The sequence below is a fragment of the Teleopsis dalmanni genome, chromosome 2, assembly GCF_002237135.1.
Source record: "Teleopsis dalmanni isolate 2A chromosome 2, ASM223713v2, whole genome shotgun sequence".
NCBI classification, from domain to species: domain Eukaryota; kingdom Metazoa; phylum Arthropoda; class Insecta; order Diptera; family Diopsidae; genus Teleopsis; species Teleopsis dalmanni.
In genome coordinates, this window is record NC_051847.1 from 11,720,688 (window position 1) to 11,743,349 (window position 22,662).

At 30.6% G+C, this 22,662-nt stretch overlaps 2 protein-coding genes across 5 annotated transcripts in view; one reads left to right on the forward strand and one right to left on the reverse strand.

The window, feature by feature from the left end:
* Positions 1–22,662, forward strand: part of LOC119680389 (uncharacterized protein KIAA0930 homolog) — a 58,913-nt gene that overhangs the window by 27,352 nt on the left and 8,899 nt on the right. The window lies entirely within an intron of this gene.
* On the reverse strand, positions 1,195–11,733 carry LOC119680388 (uncharacterized protein KIAA0930 homolog). Of its 3 annotated transcripts, XM_038093175.1 has the most exons (10): positions 11,537–11,726; positions 11,353–11,482; positions 9,026–9,192; positions 8,671–8,952; positions 8,476–8,616; positions 8,221–8,402; positions 7,919–8,160; positions 3,103–4,518; positions 2,845–2,994; positions 1,195–1,435 (listed from the first exon to the last, which is right to left on the reverse strand). In XM_038093175.1, the coding sequence occupies exons 2-10, from the start codon at positions 11,465–11,467 to the stop codon at positions 1,395–1,397; spliced, it is 2,736 nt and encodes a 911-aa protein (XP_037949103.1). In that variant the 5' UTR covers positions 11,468–11,482; positions 11,537–11,726; the 3' UTR covers positions 1,195–1,394. The 3 variants fall into 3 exon arrangements, with proteins under 3 accessions (XP_037949103.1, XP_037949104.1, XP_037949105.1); XM_038093176.1 differs by lacking the exons at positions 11,353–11,482; positions 11,537–11,726 and adding an exon at positions 11,108–11,293; XM_038093177.1 differs by lacking the exon at positions 3,103–4,518 and having other exon boundaries at positions 11,353–11,733.

A 22,662-nucleotide genomic window follows, 5' to 3' on the forward strand; every position in this document is an offset into this window, starting at 1 on the left:
CCATACTATATTGCATTAGTCAATTTCTTTCTGCTTCTCCGTATTTTATGAATACATCCAAACTTATCACAATGAAACTAATTTAAGTGAGATCAAGTACCAATGAGCACTAGCCACGCTTAATAAATCAATGAGTTCTTTGAGATCATGTGTGCATCGCAACAAAGTTCCGTCTGAGAAAGTGTCCATTTTAGATTTAAAGGGATGAAATAGAATTTCACTATTCTGCAACAGCTCTCTTGACACAATTGGGTTTAAAATATAGCCATGTGCTATATAGTTATTTACTCCTCATGGCGTTGACCATTTGTTTTTATGTTACACACCTTCTATTCATAATAACTGAAGGAATATAGATTGATGTCTCCATTGGAAAGGCATGAGATGGAAAGGTTTCTTCTTTTACAGCAGCATTAACTGATTTGCTAAGTCTAGTTGTAAGTCCATAAGTTTGATATATGATATTCTCTAACTTTTGTTAAATAAAATATTTTGTTTGATGCTTTATATATTTATATATATATATATATTAAATTTTATTGCAATAAATTTGTGTATATCTTTCAATCTAAAATTTTTCTTATAATTTCAGTTTAAATTACATACAAATTTTACAAACGAGACTTATAAATGAGATTCTATTTCATAAAAATCAATAAACAAAAAAAAAAAAAATCCAAACAGATTTGTTGCTTTAAATGATCTTCGATAGTTATATATATTTATAAATATAGTGTATATAAGTAATTTGCATATATATTCATAATAAGAATAATATTTATATGTTGATGCATTTTTAGGAAAAGCATTTTTACAACTCACATGTTAACTTATAAACTATAAACTTATATCTTTCTCAAAAAAAAAAAAACAATATAGAAATGAATTAATATATATAAAATAAACAAAAAAATAGTGATATATTTTACCACTATTAATCACAATTTATGCATCTTAAATAATCACAAAATTTTAATTAAAAATAATGTGCATTGAAATAATCAGTTATGAGTAATTTTTTTTTAATATTTCTTGCTTTTCAATTATAGAGAAATTTTTTCGTTGAATATTTATAAATTATATACATTGAAGTAAATAATATATAATTTCAAGTGTTTATATATATTATAAAAATAAAAAGTTTAATAAAAAATTTAAAAATGATTATATTAAATAAATATTTTATAAGTCAATGAAATTTCAAGTTGTTTTTGAAACATAAAATTTTTCTGAAATCAAACAAATTATTTTGTCAAGATACAAAAAAAAAGATACAAGATATATTCTAAGGTTCCAGTTGGCAATTCCGTTGAAGTTTTCCCTATAGGCTCGTTTGAAATTCATTATTGTGATACTGAGTATTGTGGCCTTTGGATGAATTGTTGAATTCAATACTAAAATGTTAAAATTGGAGTTTCGCGATGATCAAGCAAATCTGAAAAAACATAAACAAAATTTTTAATATTTTAATATTGAAAATAATAAAAAGTCACTATAGAGTCCCTACGGCTTTTAAGATGCAAAAGGAACTAATGGGGTTTATGATAAAGTTTGTAGAGTAATATAGATTGGCTTATATTTATGTTCATACCAAATATTTGTTATAATAAAATATAGATATTGAATATATCGGGCAATAAAAAAAGCTAAAGCGGTTTTTTATCACTAGATGGTGTTGTGACCCAATGGGTAACAACATGTGGCTGCACCAATGATATATGGTTAGTATATTTTAAATATAAAAGATATAATGATTACCTTATTTGGTTAGTTTAATTATACTTATTTTTTTATTATTTTCTTATAATATAAGTTCTATCAAATAAGAGTGTCTATAATTGCATGATCAGATTTAGGTTTCCAAGCCATTTGGCAGTTCGCAAACAAGAGCGATTTAATTTATTTAATAGTTGAAAAGTCTGTATATGGTAAAGCTTGAGTTCGCGATGGATGGAGGCTGGAAATTCCAACACAAAGAACTTAGCTAGGTTGAACAATCAATGTTGTGAATTCTGGATTAGGAGTTGGTAACAGTTATCGTTCTTATTCTTATTTTTGGATGCGTCTTATTTGATCGACACTTTTATTACAAACAAAATGTGCGACGGAACGTATATCAGCAAATCCTCTTCTATCCATAATAAACTCATCTAAGTGGAACTAAAAAATGTTTGGATAATCCACTACTTTACTGGACAGCCTAGTCATTCTAATTTTAGTGGACTTGGTAATGGTTTTATTCATGTTTTTATGGATTATTCTGTATATTAGAGTTTATGACATGCCAGGAAATTTTCAATATATTCCTTAGGGTGATGTTTTGTAATATTTGCAATTTATGGATTGCTAATATATGCGTATTCTATTTCTTATTTTCGAATAGGGGAGAAAGCTAATTCAGAGTTTGTGTAAAAATTGTTTTAAGATAATTCATTGTACCACTCTACTCAATTCTGGCATTGTTGATTCATAAAGCCTTTGGATTCTGATGACACTTACGAGTAAACAGTTAATTATTGAAGATCCAAAAGAACTGTGTGATTAGCTTAAGAATTACTTGTCATCGAAGAATTACTTACAGAATCGAAATCTAGTCATAGAAAAAATTCTAAAAGTCTAGTCACATAAAAATTTGTTTTTTACCCGTATTTTAATAACATAATTGAAAACAGCAGCTATAGTTTCTTGAGTAAGCATTAATGCTATGTGAGAGTATTTTTTCAAATGATTATAGGGACATCATAGGCTCCCTATAATCAGTTTTATTTTACATTTTATATAAATATTTTTTCACAAAAACATTAGTAGAATTAAAAGAATTAATATTATGTATAACAGTCTTACCCTTTGCAATGCTCCACCAAGGCAGTGTCACATAGGTTAAAAATGCATTCAGCGGTGTAGATTGCTGGCGACGATTTTCTTTCCAGAAATGGAATGACTGTGTAAAGCCACGACTTGCCCAAAGTGGATTGTATGCACCATCATCAAGTTCTGAAATACACACAAATTATACATAAAAATATATAAATACAAAGAATATTGACAAGCAAGAAAATTAAGTCAAACTATCTAATAATAATTAATATGAGTATAAGTAACCTTTGAAAGTTTTCCTAGGAAAGTCACACCAATAATAAATATTGGTGCCATCTGGTGTACGTCGTTTGGGCACCAAATTCATGGCTTTGTTGTAGAAAGCTTGTTGAGCTGCGGTACGCTTGGGACGTGGTAAAGTGGATTGTTGTGTGACATGTTCAAAATCATCGCTCTCATGGGTGTTATTGCTTTGTTCGACTTGGGTTGGCGATATGGTTGCTTCACAATTGCCATTGCAATCGTTCAGCATTGGAGTAAATTCTGTTGGTTGTTGTGTTTCAGCATCTGAATTTTCTTCCCTGTTTTGTGTTTTATTATCAATGTTTACGTTATCAGTTACCGTTTTTAGCGGCAACTGAAATGGAGGGCATTCTGTATTGACAGGTACACATTTTTCAAAAATTAAAGTTTTATTTTGTGTATCATTTGTTGTAGTTGTTGCTGCATTTATATCTGCAGTTGTTGGCGGCGATGGTTCCTCCATGACAGGCAATTCTTCTCGTCCTCGCACATTTATCATGAGCTTTGAATCGTTTTCACTAAACATTGCCATTTTGGCACCGTTTTCACTTGCAATTATCTCGCAACCATTCAGTGAAGTTGCATCATCAGCAATTTCATACTCCTGAAGTTTAATGTCCTCTCCATTGGAGTTTGCTTCCACATTATTATTTGCGGTTTCCTTAGTTGTTTTATTTGTTTTTGTTTTCGTATTACTTTCGGTAGTGGATGCGGACATTTTCGGTCTTAGACGCTTTGGAGAAACACGTGCTAAAATATTTGCAGTTTTTGAGGACTTCTCCTTTGGCTTCTCTTTATTTTCTTTATCTTTTTGTTTATGTGTTTCCTTACTCTTTGTGTTTTCTTTATCTTTTTCCTTGTCTTTGTCTTTTTCTTTAACTTTAGTTTTCTCTTTTTTATTCGTGGAGCTTTCATTCTTCTTTGCTTTCCGATCGGCTGAACTTAGTGATGAACTACGAGTTATACTTGTTTTCTTATCGTGCAAACGTAAGCTACCTCCTCTTTTCGTTACCACTAATTCACTTTCAACACTGAGTATTGTCTTGTGTTTCGGTTTGGTCTTTTTATCGGGCATCTTATTTAGGCAGGCCGGCGTTTCATTAGCAACATCATCACAGGTTGGACAGTAGATCTCGGACATTTCAGGTGTGTTCTTATCTAAATCATTTGTGACCCAACGTTTACATTTTTTACCGCCGAAACAGTTACCACAGCCAGTGGTATTATTCGAAGTGGGTGAGGTGATGACTGTTACTTCGACAGCATCTGCTACTGGGGTACTAGCAATCGCTGCGCCATCTTCAGTGCTTGGATTTTGTAACAAGGTTGCATTGTGCTTTTCACAATTTGGATTGAGATGTAGTTTAGCTTCGGATGCCGAGAAAGCAGGATGTAGATCTACAAATAAATATAGATCGTTTACGTTTAAAAAAATAAAATTGCAAAATAATTTAATTAAATTAAAAGAAATTACACTCGAATTAATAAAAATAAATAATCTTGTGATAAAAATTCAAATTAAGCAAAATGCACATGCCTAACAAAAATTTTGGTGTTCATTCCTGAATTTTATTTGGACATATTGCATAAGCAAGGATATACTACAGTTAAAAGGATATTTTGAAAAATCGTTTATGAGCAAAGTATACAAACTAAGATAGATTACGAAGGTAACTGAGAGGAAATCTAAACATAAGGACAGTTTCTTACTAATATTGAGAGAATTTAGTTCATATAAGAAGCAAAAATGGAGCCATTAAATTAATGAAGAAGAATCTTATGTATAAAGTTGGGATCAATGTATTTAGCATGAGGATGTATAAGAGTAGTCGTCTACTGAAAATGCAAAGATTTTTTGGTGAAGTTCTTATACATTTGAGGCTTGTGTTAGCAAAAAGTTATTTTATTCCATAGGGAATATTGAATATGAGTCTGTGTGCTTGTAAAATTTATTTATACAATGAAAATTTTCTTCGGTGGACACCGAAAGCATCAACAGTACTTGCGGATAAAGAGAATAGTCCATATAAATTAATTTACTTAGTACGAAATATGAAAACTAGCTACTAGAAACTATATACGGTTAAGAGAGATGTTCGTTTTATAGAGCTTTGTTTTTAGTATTTGGTAGCACCCAACAAAAATATATGTCTCTCAATGGAATTAGTGCTGAATTGATAAATTATATCATTGACATTGACATAATGAAAGACATTATATCAGACTTTGGGGAATAGTTAATGTAAAAAGTTTTAAATTAATCAGTCTAAATTTAGAATATATATGTTATATACTCAAATTTTTTTTGATTTCTTTCATATGTAGGTTATACGATGATAAAAATAATTGTACCACTATATTTATAATAAGAGATTGTTTACTTCTCTGCAAAGTAGTGAATTAAAAAATGGATAGTTATAAGTTTAGGACTTCAAATATTACTGGTTTACGAGTATGAATAAACGTCTTTTAATTCATTTACACGTACATAAATATATTTTACTATATTTAACACACATAAACTAGAAATTAAGTTCAGTTACTAACTATTAATTTAAGTTACTAAGTTTTTTGTTAAGAAATTAAAAGTGTTTAAATAACATTAAATAAATATAGGAGTATTAAATTAAAAAATATTTAATAAAGGAAGGAGCGAAATAAAAATATTATTTTACACATTGGAAGAACTGTGTACTTAAATCCTGCTTTCTCGGCAAACTATACATATCTATTCAAAATATGTATTCTTAGGAAATATATGTTAAAATGTATTGGTTAAATAATGTTATAGTTTGTGGTGATTTTCTCTGACTAAAATATTTAGCAGAATAGATACACAATAATAGATAATGTTGATAGGTAAAAGCAGCAAATTTTTACAACAAAATTAAGCAATAAATTGAAAGTGGAAATAAATTAAAAATATAAAAAATTTAATAGAAAATAGTATATAGAACAGCTACGAGATTACATTTAAAGTTTAACAATGATTTTTTTTTTATACATAGAGTTTGAATATTAACTGAAGTTATATCTCAATGACAACGATTTTTATGACACGTGAAAGGATATGCGATGTCGTTAAGGACTTGAAGGAACTCAGGTGAAGTGTATTCCAAATGATAATACGGTACTCTCTACTATTGTTATCTACTATTGAAAAATGTTTTTAATTGTGTTACGCATATGTATATGGATGGTATCGAGAAAAATTTTATTTATAGAAAATATATTCAAATCAATTTTATCTATGCAATTATAAAAATCAAAAAAAAAAAGAGAAATCTTTCAACTACTGTATAAAATTTATGAAACAAAATCAGATTTTGATGCATTTTATATATAAACTTATATAAAACTTGGATTAAAAGGTCAGAGATGGTTTTTAAGGAAAGAATGTAGTAACAAAATTCTTAACAGGTCTCCGCTCAATATATCCAGGGGGGTGGTCAGGTTGTTTACATTAATTTACCTGACCTTTTAGCTCAATTGAGGTCAGGAAAAAATAATGTTTTAAACAGATAATTGACACGCATAAATGCGTTAATCATTCAGTCATCCCCGATCTCACCGATTTGTCCTAACACACACACACCAATTTGAATTTTAATTGATCTTTGGTTTCATTCCATTTAAGTGGGTAGGTTATTGCCCGAGGTTTTTAAAACAAACTGTTATTTTTATTGAATCATGACTTTGTATTCATTGAAACAGAAAATAGTTGTTGGAAGAATAAACAAGAAACACTTGTGCTTTGTTTTAATGCCACTGCATTAATGTTCTTGTAACCCATATTCGTTCGAAATCGATTGTTTTTATGTTTTGAAACTTATTTAACTAAATTATTTCGTATATTTACAAAAATAAAAAAACTCTCATAGGATTATAAGACGAATAAATCGGTTAGGATGAAGTGATAGGTGTAGGTAAAAAAGCTGTTGTGTGGGATGGAAAAGCGATGCCGATGAGGGTGGGTGCTAATTAAAAATGGCTTCGACCTAGTGAAAAAAACTCAGCTACCTCTCTATAAGATAGACCAATGAAACAATCAGGCTAAAATTAGTGTATACATTTGGGCATTGGATCAAATCAGTGACGTTATGAGGATTAACGCCGCAGTTGTGACACATATTTGAAATTTAACTAAAAAATTATTTGCTATAAGTTGGTTTGTTGGCATAACAGGATTTACTTTTCAAATCGCGTCGACTTTTTTTCTTATTTGTTAATGGACCACTAAAAACCAAAAGTATGTGATAGATGGAAGTTTTGTTGAATCTTATCTTTGGGTATTTGCTAGTAAAATTAATTTTAATAGTTTTGATTGTAAAAAGACTTAAGAGTATAGGTTAGTTAAAACGATTTTGTCCTTGTCATAACACAATAAAACAGGTGTGATACATATGTTTACAAATAGTCAGAGTGTAAAAAAAAGATAATTTACGAACAACATTGCAAGAAAGCATTTGAACACTCAAATTAAGAAAGTAAGAACAAATTAATTAAAAAAATCATTATAAAATTAGTCATGCAAAATTATATAAATAACACTTATTTAAATGATGCACAACGCATATCTGATAAGATACAAAAATACTGAGTCATCAACACATTTTAAATACATTTTGTACAAAAATAATTAAAATAAATTATACTACAGCTGCTTTAAGTAATCTTTTAGAATTGCTTACAAAGGCAAAATGTATAAAATAAATCAATTAAGAACAATAAGAATTTTTACAAGAGTATAATAATGATTAAACTAATAACTAAAATTATATTACAAAAATTTATTTACCATCTCTCAAATCGCCTGCTTCTATTTCGGAAACTTCACTAGCTAATGTATCTAAGCCCTCATTTTCAGAACGCGCCTTTGCTCCAGCACCGGTGACATCTTGTGTATTTTTAGTACGCCAACCATAACGATTGAAATTATTTAAATTTGCACTGGGATCACTTAAACGTCTCTGGTGACGATAAGTGCAATAATCGTCATTTTCTTCTTCCCACTCATCCCACATATCGGTGGCACAAAAACTAAAAAAAAACCGAAAGTTATTTAACCACAAAAAATGTTAATAAATTTTTTAAAAATACCCAGGTTCACTGGTGGGTGTTTCTACACCAGAACCTTTTGGCTTAGTTACAGCCATTTCAGCATGTCCTTTGCCCTGTGGACCTTTCATGCGTACAAACTCACAACGTGTTTGCACACCAGCACCGCTACTGAATAGACCAAACGACATGCGTTGTGCGACTTTGGAACTGAGACTAGATTGCTAAAATGAATCAAAAAATAAAATAATGTTAGATAATATTTAAAATTTTATTTTTTATAAAAAAAATGTTTACCCTTGCATCATAAACTTTCTTTAAAGCATCATAACGTATTGAACCTAAAAATATTACACCTTGTACTGCACCATCTTTATCATTAGCCACTAGTTCCACGCAAACCATTTCGCCATCACGCACCAAAATATCACTAAAAACCTATAAAAGATAATTAATTATTACTTAATTCAATATATTATATTATTTACTTACCTCATCAAAATTATCCACCATAAAGCATATATGAGGATAGGTAATTTCTTCGCCTTCGCCTTTTGTATCCATTTTACGCCGACTTGGGCTTGCGTAAACTCGTTGCGAATGCCTACGCAGTACTTGTAGTTCCTTTGGTGATGTGCGTGTACATATAGCTAGTGTCAGCGTATAATCGAACTGATGTATAACCATATTCAGATAGACTGTTTCCTCCCAGTCTACATCAGGATCACCTATTGGTAGTTTACGTGAGTCTTTACGAAAAACATCGACCTCAGTCTGTGTGAATATATGGTAAAATGTTATATATTTAAGTTAAAATTTTAGAGTTTCGAGAGCGGAGGCTACTAACCTCATATTTTGGCATATGTCGGGAAGAGCTTTTAACGTGTTTTTTACGTACGAAAAATAATAAATCATCTGAATCGATACTATGCACTGGTTCTGATGGAAAAAGAAAATGTCTTACAAATAATTCTGTCCAATAGGTGGTACCAGTTAGAACGACAAATCCACTATCTGCAACAAAAAAAAAACAAAAAAAAATAAAGAATGTTATTTATCAGATCAATTAATAATGTGTAGGAATAATGTGTGACTATGCACTATATCAAGTCTGGCGAATTTTAATTTGTTCTTCAATCAAAAACTATTTTTCTAGATGGCGGTAGGATCGTTTCTGATGGTGCATCCATATATGCATGGATTAATTTTTTTATATTTTTCATAATATACTATATGAGTATATCTATACTTCTATCAACACAAGTATCTTTATTGAAGTTGACAGATATCATGTATAGCGAGGATTTTCATTCTAGAGTTCTAGGAACGACTGGACTTACACGTAGATCAAATTGTTTTATCTTTTTTATTTACATTATCTTTTTAAATGGATAATGTAATAACAGGATATTAGTTGTTCTTATGTTTATATAAATTGTCTATGTTCTTTTCCACTTTAATTTGAAGCCTGTTGATTTGGTTGAACCTTACCTAGGTTCAGACAAATGAAAATTGCCAACATAATAGGTTCAATATTTATGATATTCCAAGAAATAAATAAGTGGACGTCTGCTGAAAAGTTTTTTATGAAACAATTGTGGATGTGTCTCTGTTGATATTTTCGATGTAATTTTCAGTAATTTTCGATGTATTCTTGATATGAAAAAAGGTATCAAAATATACAAAGTAAAGTGGCGGTTTCACTAACTCTTCTCTCATTGGCTTGATTGTTTTAGTTTGTTAATGATTTCTTGGAATTCTATAATTAATAGAGATTTATTTCATATTTATAGTGGTAACACATATCGAATAAGATAAAATGAAGAGCTGTTTGATCCTACACATATTATTTCATTCTTACTCCTACACAATGCCATCGTCACTCACACCACAATCACCTACCCAAGTCCTAACCCATGTGTATGTATTTATAATTCCTTTCATGTTATCCGTTCGACAGATCTCTGCGAGTTACCATAATAACATGAGCTTTATGAGCTATACCGTGAAATTGATATAGTTACTTGATTGAAAACTTGCTAGAGATTATCCGGATCTTCGGTAGAGAGAGAAGTTGGTAGTCACTTGGTCCGACTGGTGGTACTATTAACTGGTGACAGTAAACTACAGAACAAGCTGTCTGGAGGAGTCTACTAGGACGCGGCCAAGTATGATTCACTTTTGTAATGGGCAATAAGGTAGCATAACTTTATTTAACATGTTGGAGGGATTGTAGTTAACAGACAATTGCTAATATGTTATGTATGACATATGACCCAAATAAATATATATTTGTAAACACTTATATTATACAATATTTTGAATATTTTTTAATAGAGTCTAGTGGATTAGTTTGTTATATAAATGACTGCGTAAGTACGGTGTGGTAATTTAGAAGTCATCTTTTTTAATATTTTTGTATGAGAAGAGTATTAATTATTGGCATTGATTTAATCTCTGATTTTTTTTTTAATTTGACTTGAAGTTGAAGTTATTTAGGTAAGCATCCATCTATACTTACAACAATAAGTATCTTAACAATGTGTATGGGTTTATTTGGAAAGCATGTCAATGATGAATTGAAATCACAATGGATTTGTTGTACTACTGGATATGTGCCAAGGGTAATGACAGCTCTCTATAGAGGATTTGTTGTTATGCCGAGTACGTAAGTAAAAAACGGAAAGTCAGAAGTAGGCAAAAAATGTTAATGGAATGCCGTTCACTACATAATGCAACCCTCTTCAAAAACATAGGCATGAGAACAGAGGCTCGTCTTAGAACTTATAACAGGAGTTCACATTATAAAGAATATAATATTTTGCAATTAACAAAACTGATTAAAAATGTTAAGCAAGTCATTCTCATTGTATGTAAAAAAAGAATAAATATTTATAATTGTACAATATGAAATATGAGGGTTCTTCACCTGCGACGCTACTGGGTATTGTTTGCTTTCTGCTTTGTTTTGTTTTTTTTTTTTTTTGGTTTTTTTGCATATAAATTGGTTATACAGAAAACGTTATTCGATGGCGTGGATGTAAAAAATCTTGATAAATCGATAAACCGATTTGTAGAGACATTTTGAAAATTCTATTCATTCTATTTGGAAAACAGCTTAAAAAATAAAAAAAATAAGATAATCAAACAATTACTAATGCTTTAGGTACTTGCCGTCTTTCAGCAGTTGTCGCATTTCCTTGGTGCGCTGGAAATTGATGTCTTCCAGCAATTGTTGCAAAGGCGTCTGTGGCTTCAAAATAGCACCCGCAGCACTGGCCAGCGACATTTTGCTGTTATTTAACTTTTTTAGGTTGTAAGTTACGTATTTACTTCAGTTGCAATATAAGTTACGTACATTTAATTTTAATTATTGTGAAATTAAAAACGTATATTCCCCTCGGGGTGTGGTGTGTTGCAAACCAATTATTTTTGTACTGCTACGTTACATTTTTATTTTTAAGTTAAAGTTTTAGATTTAGGGTTAATAATAACACTGCAAAATATATACATCGATTGTAAATATTTTATAAAAATTATTTTTATTATATATTTTATTCTTTTTTACATAAAAAAGTTTTTTTTTTACTTAGTAAAAATTAGTTTGTGTCGCGACTCTCGCATTGACTTCACAACTGTTTTATGAAAGAAAATGTTTTGCCAGCTCGGCTCTCAATAGAAAACTGCTTTTCTTTTAGTTTTCATTTTATATTGGGGTTGCATGTGTATTATATATGTAAAATTGAATATAACTTTTACTTATATTATTCTGTTTTTTATGTTTACTTTTACTTTATTTCTTCTCATTTCTTGTTGTAGCAAAAACTCTCAACTGCGCAGAATCTGAAAATGTTTTGTTTTGTAAACAAAGTGCGATTTTGCTTGAAGAGTCGGCAGAGAACAGCTGTTTTGCTGTATTTTGTTGTTATGGTAATAGTGTATGAAGGGTTACAAGTATCAGTGCTGCCAAGTCACTAGCAAGTAGTGTCAATGCTATTTTAGACACAAACCACAATCTTACAGACAAGTCGAAAATGTTATGAAGTTTTATTATTATTAATAAAATATATTTTTTGTTTTGATTTAATAAAAATTGCAAAGGTGTAGGGAGTAAATAAACACCACTTCCGTCCAAGTGTTTATTACTGCAATTTCCTCACATTTGCCTGCAGTTTAATTTGCTGCTTACCAAATAGCAAATACAAATACAATATCTGAAATCCAGAGATTTATTTATTCGATCTCCCACACAGCTTACATAAAAAATATTATTTTATATTTAATTAATATATAGATTATATTTTTAGCAGCATAAGTTTGCCTCTTAACCCGTGAGCACTTCAAATTATATCTTTCCTATAGAATCTTGGGTCAACTTGACACAATTATCGTAACAAAAATTAAAAGAAGTTAAAAAAAATTTGATATTTTTTATTTTTTAATTTTTTTTATTTAATTTAATTAATTTTTCTTAAATTTCTGGTTGGTTGTAGAGGTAGATGATCAGTAGATATCCTTCCGCATTTTATTACCACATTCCCGGCAAGATACTATAAGAGATAAAAATAAACTAAATAAATTCCATCGAATTAAGCATTTTAAGAGATCTTTCAGCCAATTTAACTTCGCAAAAAACCTACCACTTTTAGAGGTCAAGGAGGGCATTGACAGAGAAAATGCTTAATTGTCTCTTATTCCTATATGCTTCCATAACTTCTACAGTGAGTATTAAAATATATGTACAATTTTTCTGCGTGGAGGGGGCCCATCAGTGACCACAGATACTGGCCGACTTTGCAGTATTCACGCTGTCATTTTCATTGATTTACCAGAATCTGGAATTGTTATATGAAAGTCATGTTAAACAAGAAGTTACATATGACCGAAATGTATTTCATTTATTATTAGTAACTAAAGAAAGTTGAGATAAGTACTTCTCTAAATGATATTCAGGGAAACATAAACCGGTACCGCTGGTGATAGGGATACAGGCTTATATCCAGGTACAGGTATAGGTAAATAATATCTAGGAAAGCAGAAGGGTGGACCAAATCGTCTGATTATTCATTCGTTTCAATATTCTTGCGTCCGGGAACCCAGATGAGAGTGATGTCAGCTAATTTGTTTAGCTTACCAATTTCCGTACTGCATCTTTTAACTAATTTGAATTTTATGTCTATTAGACCTTCATAGATTTTTCAAGGAAAGTAGAGAGTAGCTTCTTCTTTGAATTTAATCTTCATATAAGTTACAATTTTTTCACGTTGAAGTTTGTTCACAATGGTCGACTGATTGAGTTCCTTATCTCTGTCCTTCACTCAACAAATCAAAAATCTTTTACTTTACCCTTGTAAGCAGTCCAGTCCGAATTAAGCTGCAATAATTATAGTTAAAAATCTAATTAATAGTATTTAGAGACAACCTTTATTTCGCATTAAATTCTACACATTTTTTATAAATATTTTCAATACTTAAAGTGTTTGATAACTTCACTAAAAACACAAAATCAAAATGAAAAAAACATTTCTGTTAAGTAAAAAATTTTTATTCTTTACTTGAATATGATTATAAGACGTGCAGCAACTTCTGTAGATCTTTTTTATATATTATACTCGCATTAACAAAATTTATTTTGCAATAATTTACTCATGTAGACAAACTCGTATATCACAACAACATCCAACTTCTCCATAATCCTTGCAAAATCCATTGCTGATGCAATTGCTTGATTAGTTTTGAAGTCGAGCGTTAGACATGCAATCACAAACTTCGTGTTGCACATTTTAACAATTCTCAAATTGTTTTCTTTTCCCACATCCCCAACCGCCAACCGCCGCCCCTAGCACCAAAAAACTATAAACCACAAACAATAAGGAATAGCATGAAGAAAACATAGTGGAAGTACAAGGATTCTTTATATTCTCAACTGAGTTGCGAAAAAAAAGAACTATTTTCTGTTGTTCCTTCTATGAAGTAGCATGGAGTAAGAATCAAAATCTTAACCACAAAATCTGAAGCACATATCGGATAAATCATACCAAGGCATATATGATTGCCTGTATCTGATACACACATATATATCCATAGTTATATGTGTGCATATTAATCTTATATAGGGTGCTTTATTTAGTATAATAACATTTATTTAGTAAGAATTTTTATGCCATTATTATTGAGAAATAATTTTGAACATATGACCTCTATTGGATTGTTTTAGGAACTGCATACTGGAGGTCAAATATTGGTTTATTTTTCAATTTGTTATTTGTTTTTTCAGGAATAGCTCAATGGAATTTGAAGTATTGCCACAGAAAGTAGTTTATTTCAAAGAATATTATTTTTGTAGTCACTCAAGGAGTCCATTTCTGGAGATTATTGCTTCAATATGTCGATAATTGTTATAGAAGTTTGTGCTGTTGGATCTAAAACCTTTCAGACCATAGTTGAGCCTTTTTGGAAACCTGTATTTCTTAGTTTTGAAAGAAATATAATCCGTTGATGTTTCCTACTTACAAATTGCACAGGGCAAGTGTTGGTAGCTGATAAATCACCATTGCATGTATTTTTCTCTTAGTAATATGATTTCAATATGCCACTGAGGTAGAAGTGGGCCTCAGAAATGGGACCTAGACCTCATGCTCTGTGTTGCGAACCTTCCTCGGAGCAAGAAGTACCGAATATGGACTAGCTGTAAATTGTTAAAATAATTGTCTCCAGAAATAGTGTTACCAACTTATATATCAAATCTCTAAATACACACCCTATATATATACTAATATATATATCTCCTGTTTTTCTATAAATTTATGCAGTTTGTACTCATGGAGGCATTTGGTGTGTTGATAAGGAAGATGTGAATGGCTCACATAAACCACAGATTTGTGTTTCCTTGGAGTGTTCTGTGTGCATTTATCACCAAAAATTAAGTAAAAATATTTTTTCTAGAAGAATCGTTACGTTTGGTATTTATTGTGAAATAAATTCTTAAAATTGTTTATTCTTCGTCTATGCGTTTATTTATTCAGGCAGGAAGTTTTCATATTTTTGTTAATCGCAGTTTAAAGTGCACTTCATTTACATTTTTGGAAAAATATTTCAAAAATTTTTGGAATTTGTAAAAATTCACAAAATTTAATTTCATGAAAAATAAATGAAAATGAAAATTTTTCACTTTAAAATTTGTTCTACGGTGCTGCGGTGCGGTGTTATGAGGCTGCGTTGCCATGGAGATGCGGCATTACGGTGCTGTGGTGTTTTTCAATGTTTAATTTTGCCTTGAAGCAGAAAAAGTTTTGGTTGAAATTTTTTCGCCAGGTGGACAATGCAAACATCAAATAAAAAGTTTGACTTCATTTGCATATTTTTGTATGCAGCAAAAGCTTGAATAAATGCTAAAATGGGAAAATGCTTAAAAGCCGATTAAGTTTGCTGCAAAATAGTTAAGTTTGGAAAACAAAGGAAAATCCCTCAAAGCAGTTATAATTACTAAACCAACTTAAATAGCGTTTAGGCGAAAGTTTCCGCTGTGGAGTGCTGGGCGTTGCGTTTTTCTGTACTTTCAAGGTGTTTGAATTACTTTCGAAAGTTTCGTCGGTTTCATCGTGCATTGACAAAAATTTTATGCAGCAAAAATTGTAGAATGCATCTTTATATATACATAAATGCAGGTGGATTTTAATTTAGCAAAAGGATCTTAACTGTTTATTAGTTAAATATTTCACTTTAAGATTTGGGGCTCTTAATTACAAATGCTTGGTGCTACTAGCTCCACGAGCCATTGGCGTACCTAGAAGAACCCCATTAGGTTCTGTTCACATTCAAATTGCTTCTGCACAATTTTTAAATTAAAAACAAAATAATGGAATGAAAAGTAAAGAATTGTTTGTTTAAAATATAATAACACAGTAAGATATTGGAGGAGAAGGGGGTTAGTACTCCCCTGCCCTTACTTAGCTACGCCCATATCAAATACAAAAAATGTGTACTACTTAAAAAAGGACTATGTTTATAAAGAGGTTGGGGTCATGGAATGATTAATCACATTTTAAAGTTAGAGGTTTTCCAATTTCCAATTATATGAAACTCAGTAGCCAGTAATTGTAGCTTAATCGCATTCAGAACTTATACATGTAAGTATATATTCGCTTTGAGCTTAATAGGGACACGTCACATAAGCTGGATTGACTTCAATTAAAAACAATTATATTTATTTAGTTTTCCACTAAGAGAGAGAGAGAAAGAGAAAAAGATAAAGAGAGAAAGAGAGAGAGATAGAAAGAGATAGAGATAAAGAGAGAGAGGAAAGACAGAGAGAAAGACGGAGAGAGAGAGGGGGAGTGAGAGTGACAGAGATAAGAAAAATATATATCAATTAATTAAGTAATGTATTTGTTCAACTCCATTTTTGATATTTCTAGTTACTGTAACCAGTGTTAGGGAAAGATAAAACAAAGAGCATATAGAAAAATAATGAAAGAGGATTTTATATATATTAAGAGCGAAACTGATATAAAGAAAAGGAGATAAAAAATACATCAAACGAATAGCCAGAAAATTTAGTAGAAATAAATAAACAGATCGAGAAACACAGAAGAAGATATAATATAAAATTATATATATATAATATAAAATCAGGAGTCTAAACAGTTACAGAAGAAAGTTACAGAAGAAGAGTAGAATGATATCATCTTTTAAATTTCAATATTTAAATTTTTCACAAAAAAGACGCATTCTACAGAAGTTTTCAAAGCAAAAACAAATTTTCTTAGTGCAGTGGCTATTTTTAGTGCTGTTAGTAACCACTTCTGTTTATATATGGTTTAGTTTTTGTGAAATCGCCTTTGATATGTTTTCCGACTCTTCGAATCTTATTACATGCATATGCTGCACGGGGCGGTACGCAGATCTTAGATTAGTCATCGAATCACGAAGGTTTTGAGTAATACATAAATTAATCAGTGAGAAGGGTGGGACTCTGCAGAAACTCCCCAGCTATCAAAGAGTAAAAGTGCCCAGATGCACTAAATCGAAAAAGACTCAACATGAACATATGCTTGAACATTGAATACTTGCTTCGGTGAAGTGAAGAAGTTTAGTTACTAATTGATATAAATTAAATTTCGTAGGGCAGTTGTAATTCAATGTTGAACTTAGATATGACTTAAGTGCTATAGTAAATGATATGGTTTATTTAAGTAGTATTCTAATTACTTTAGTAGTGCATATATATTTTTCCTCACTTCTCCAACTTTTTTCAAGTGTATTGCAAAATTCTAATTTTATGTTCCAAAAAAAAACAAACAAAAAGAAAAGTGAAAACATATTTTATTTACCTGTTTTTTTTTTAAAACGTTTTCATTATTTATAAAGGCATCATTGTAATGCAAACAAAATTCGTAGCTTATAACTTTTTATTTTCAGCTTTTTTGTTTGCTTTGTGCTAAAAAATTTTTGCTCATTTTCTTCAACTGCTTTTTACTTCTGTAAGACATAAATTCTCTTTTGTAGTTCTTTAAGAATTTTCTTGTAAAAACTTTCATTTCTTTCGTTTGACTTTCTAAAAACAAAAAAAAAGAGAAATTGCAATAAAAAATGAAAGTAAAAATATTGCAATATGCATTTCATTTTTTAATAAAAAGGATTTCATTCTTTGAAATATTAAAAAATAAAAATAAACGTTGCATAGTTTCAGGCGATAATTAATGCAATTTCAGTCTTTTGTCCTTTCGAATATTGCGGTTTTGTGTTTGTTTATATGACCAACAATTTTAATTTGTGTTAGAAATCAAACAAACCTGAAGTGTAATGTCGATTTAATGAGGATTAAATGAAAATAATTAATGTAATTAAGACTTTTTTAAAAATTACGAAAAATATTTTGAAATAAATTTATATATTTTAAATCTTTTCATAAATATTCTATTCGTGTTAAGTCTCTGTTTAAGTATAAAAAAGTACAATTGCAGCATGCAAACTTTATTATTTTCGGCAATGTATCTTCTTAAAGTTTTGCCAATAAATTAACTACTTTTAATATGTCAAGGTTATTGCATATCCTTAGACAATATTTATTTATTTCCTTATTTATCTCTAACACTGAATCTGGATACTCAAGTATCTGAATAAGCGAGTATGTGGAAATTTGAATAATTTTATGTACCATAACATTCACTTTTACCGTTAAAGTTTCTCGGGGAACTACGTGCCTACAAAGTTCAGCAACAAATTTAAGACGTAAATCAGTATGAAGCACATGTGCACTTTTCTTCCTCCGTGCATTTACGTGAGATAATTAGAAAGGATTCGTCTAATGTAAAACGAACGTGTACATGAAACTTTCTATTTCGAAGCAGCTCTTGCCGGAGCGGTGCGGCAAATATGAAATTGCAGAAATCGTACTAAAAACTACTTTTAAAGAATTAATGCGAAACTTCTTCTCTCGATTGCGAAATAAAAATAATTGCAGTAATTCGAAAATAGAATTGAGTACAAATTATTTTATGTGATTTTAAATAGAAACTTTTGTTTGAAACAAATTTGTAAAGTAATTTACTTATTGTTAAAACTTTCACAAATTCAACTTTGTCAAGAAAATTGAATATCGTTATAATGGAGTATAGTTTAGTTTAAAATTAAATTAGCAGACATTACTTTAAAGGGTTTCCGATAAGTTGTTTATATATTTGTGAATGAATTAACTCCATCTTTAATTATAGTTTATCACAAGACTACCTACTGCATATTTATTGTATGTATTACTATTTACTAATATTTACCACGTTATACCTACAGTTTTGTATTTACATATAAAGTTTAATATGAGGTTTTACGCCATTAAAACATATAGCAAGGTATATTCTACTTATACAAAAACCAATGTAACTACAAAAACAACTAAGAAGGTTATCTCTTGTAACGCCAGTGGGTAGGAGTAAAATTACGATGATTTTAAGCTATTGAAACTCTTTATGTTCTGAATCATAACTTGCATTCAAGGATAGTTTGGTCCTAATGGGATTGTAACCAAGAAACAGGGTTAGAAATTGAGGAGATGGAGGTCATGACATCGGATAAAATATCTTTAAAGCGAGGGAATATATATTGACTGATTTGACAGGATTTAATTACTAATCACAATTTGAATTTGTGTAAAACTACATTAGTTTTTATGTATCAAAATTGTATCAAAGGTGGTACTAAGTGATTTGATGTCAGTCTAGTTTTATATATGTGATACGTTACTCCCACTGGCCATATGAATATGATAGTTGCCGAACTAGAAGATTGTTTGTTGCTTCCGATGGTTAAGGTGTATGTTTGCTTAATAGGTTATAGGAACAAGTTCAGTAAAAACACCAGGGATTAATCCAAGTTCAGATGCACTCAGACTGAGAACCAAGTACAGTTAGGATACCAGTGATTCAGCTGAGTTCAGAAATTGATTAAGCTGACTTCAGATCAGAACAGCTTATATTCCATACTGTTTCAATCTAGTTAAAGATTATCCCGCAAAAAGGTTTGTGTCATTTGTTTTATTACCGCCATAATCTCATAATCTCATAATCTAACGGATGTCCATGCGAGTTCTACTTAATTCGTAGCAGTCAAATAGAAGATTTTGAAACTTCTGATTAATTTGGATTTGTCAACAAACTTTCTTAGAAATTTTCATTAGAAGGGATATATAAATCTCTCTAAATTTATTAAAATTATGTTCATTAAAATAAACTATCTATAATATTTATTGCATTAAATTAATTTAGTTGAGGCAAAAGAATCCGGATAGACCAAGAGAAAGAATATTTTGATTATGAAAATAATAGCTTATATAGAAATTTTAAATTTGAAATTAAAAGTTTCGACCCTGGTTAGGATGTTTGGATGCAACAACTGTTCAGTTCTGATACTTTAAGTTCATCAGAAACACCATTTTGCTGTCGTAAACTTGTCCCCAAATCTCGAACCTTTGTAAATCTATAATGAAAGAAAAATGGCTATATACAAAGATTGATATAAGGTAATCAAAAATAGAATTTAGAGCAATATTATTGCATTTTTGAAAGAAACTGATTGGATCGAAATACATTTCCCAAAGCCGATAATGTTTAACGTCTTTATATATTTTATTGGCTTCCTATCTAAATGTTTTGGATTTAGATTTTCAATATGTAAACATTGTTTAATGAATATACCCAACGTATATGATTGAATCACGCAATCCATTAAATATTATTCTGATATTAAGTGCTTTTAGAACTGCATTAATGTTAGTTTTCCATTTAAGAAAGTGGAAGAGCATAGTTAGGCCACTGAAAGTCAATTACTCTTCAATATAAATTAACTTACATCCAGCAACTTTAACTTCGACAACTTAATTAAGTCCAAACTTAAAGCAATCACAAATCCCTGATTCGTTTTATTTGTAATTTGAAACAATTTCGCTAATGTCCTCGCTTCCTGCACTAACAAACTTTCGATGCAATTCGAAAGTATCGCGCAGTTATTTCTGCTCGCTAATTACTTTACAATGAAAAGTCGAAGCGACAATTTTGTCGATATCCGAGGAAAGCGGACCTGCAGTCCTGCAGTTATTCATTTTTATGTTCAGTTTTCATTTCGTCCTTAATGACTAAATATATAAATGGTGTTGCAGAATGCATTGGTAGATTCTCTAATAACCAATTGATGTCACTACCATCAATGAACCTTGAAAAGCACTGAGGAAAGCAAAGGGAAAGCCAGTGCATCAAAAGGAAAGAGTGAAAATGAAAATGAAAAATTCATTTCAATTTCAAATTGATTTTAAAATTTTCATTAGTTTTCTCCAAGGTTTAACTTTTGCGATAAGAACACTACTAAAAAAAAAATTTAAAAAATTAATGGCAAAGAGAAAATTAGCTTTTAATGAGAAAACTTTCTAATTTATATTTTTTAGTCAAACAGTTTTTTTTATTACCCACTAAGCAACTGCAAATTGCAATCAAATTTTCATTGTCAATTTTTTACATATTTTATGATATTGATGGAATGTTTCACTAGCACAACTCAATCGTTGTAGTATAGAAGTGACTTGTTAAGTACCGAGCAACATAGATTTTTTTATTTACTCTTCTTTGGTTTTTCATTTTAAGGCCATCTTGAACATGAGAATGGGATAGAAATATCAAAGGACGGTTTGTCTTGGAATTACTTTAAAATATGTGATGAAAGAAGATTGGTGAACTTAACAGTAAAATATCTTAAAAAAGTATTGGAATATATAGACAATAAAAATAGTATATAGATGGACAATTATGATTGCTGGCGAAACAAAAAGACACTGACTCTACAGTAACGTCAGATATACGAGGATGTCGAGAAAGTACCGGGAATCAATCCATAAAAACAAATTTATTTTGTGTTACTCATTAGTATTTATTAGTTCTATATAATACATTTTAGTAGGTCCCTTCCGATATAATTCACTTACTCCAATGAATAAACCAATCGCATTCTTTAAAATCAACTTCAGTATTCGCAGCAAACCCTCTTCTATACTATTTATCGATTGAAACTGGACGCCTCGTAATTGTAATTTGGATTTTGGAAAAACAAGAAATTCGGTGAGAGTCCTACCAGTAGAGTATGTTAACTACTCGATAAGATTTGTTGACTTTTTAGCCACAAATTCATTTACAACGATGAACTTTTAAAATCATGCGTCAATGTGTTGTAAGATTCAAGCGAGTAAGGAGTTAGAATATTTCTGAGGTAAGCATGCCTGTGTTAAGAGGCGACTAAATTCCCGCCGCTATACTGACACTGTTTAAGAGTGTACATGGTAGTAAGTGACCGCCGCACTTGCGACACTCGATCCGAGGTGTAAGTCTGGTACTGCAGGGATCAGTGGCTTTCAGTTTGGGCTGTCCTGACGAATTGAGGTTGGAGGTTGTCAGTATCGTGGTGGCTATGGTTAAATCCAAACTTGTGCAAGAAGAATAACTGTATTTTATTTCATTTAACAAGAAGCTTCGTATTTACATCGAGAGGTCGTGAGTAAAGATAATCGCGTGAGTAAAGAGAACAGTGTTGCCAACATTGGAATATTGACAATATTTTTTAAATGGTCGACTCGCAGTACTTTTTTACAGAATGTACCTTTATTTGTTTAGTTGTTGTTAGAAGTTGTTCTACAGTACCTCTGTAGAGGTACTAGAGATACTTGAGTACCTCTCAGTTGTTTAGTGTATAGAAGTTAGATTATGTATCTAATTATACAACTGCCTGCAGACAAGCAAAAGAATTCATCGATCAAAAGCCAGAACTAGGGAGCTACTTATGCTGAACAGAAGTGGCATCCGACTTGTCACAAGGTTTCTTACTGGACACTGCGGAGTTAAAAATCATCCTAGGTATTACTAAAGACGATAGCTGTGGACTGTGTTCGAAGAAGAGGAAACTGTGATAGTCTTGCCAGACTCAGACTTCGATTCTTATCCACTGCCC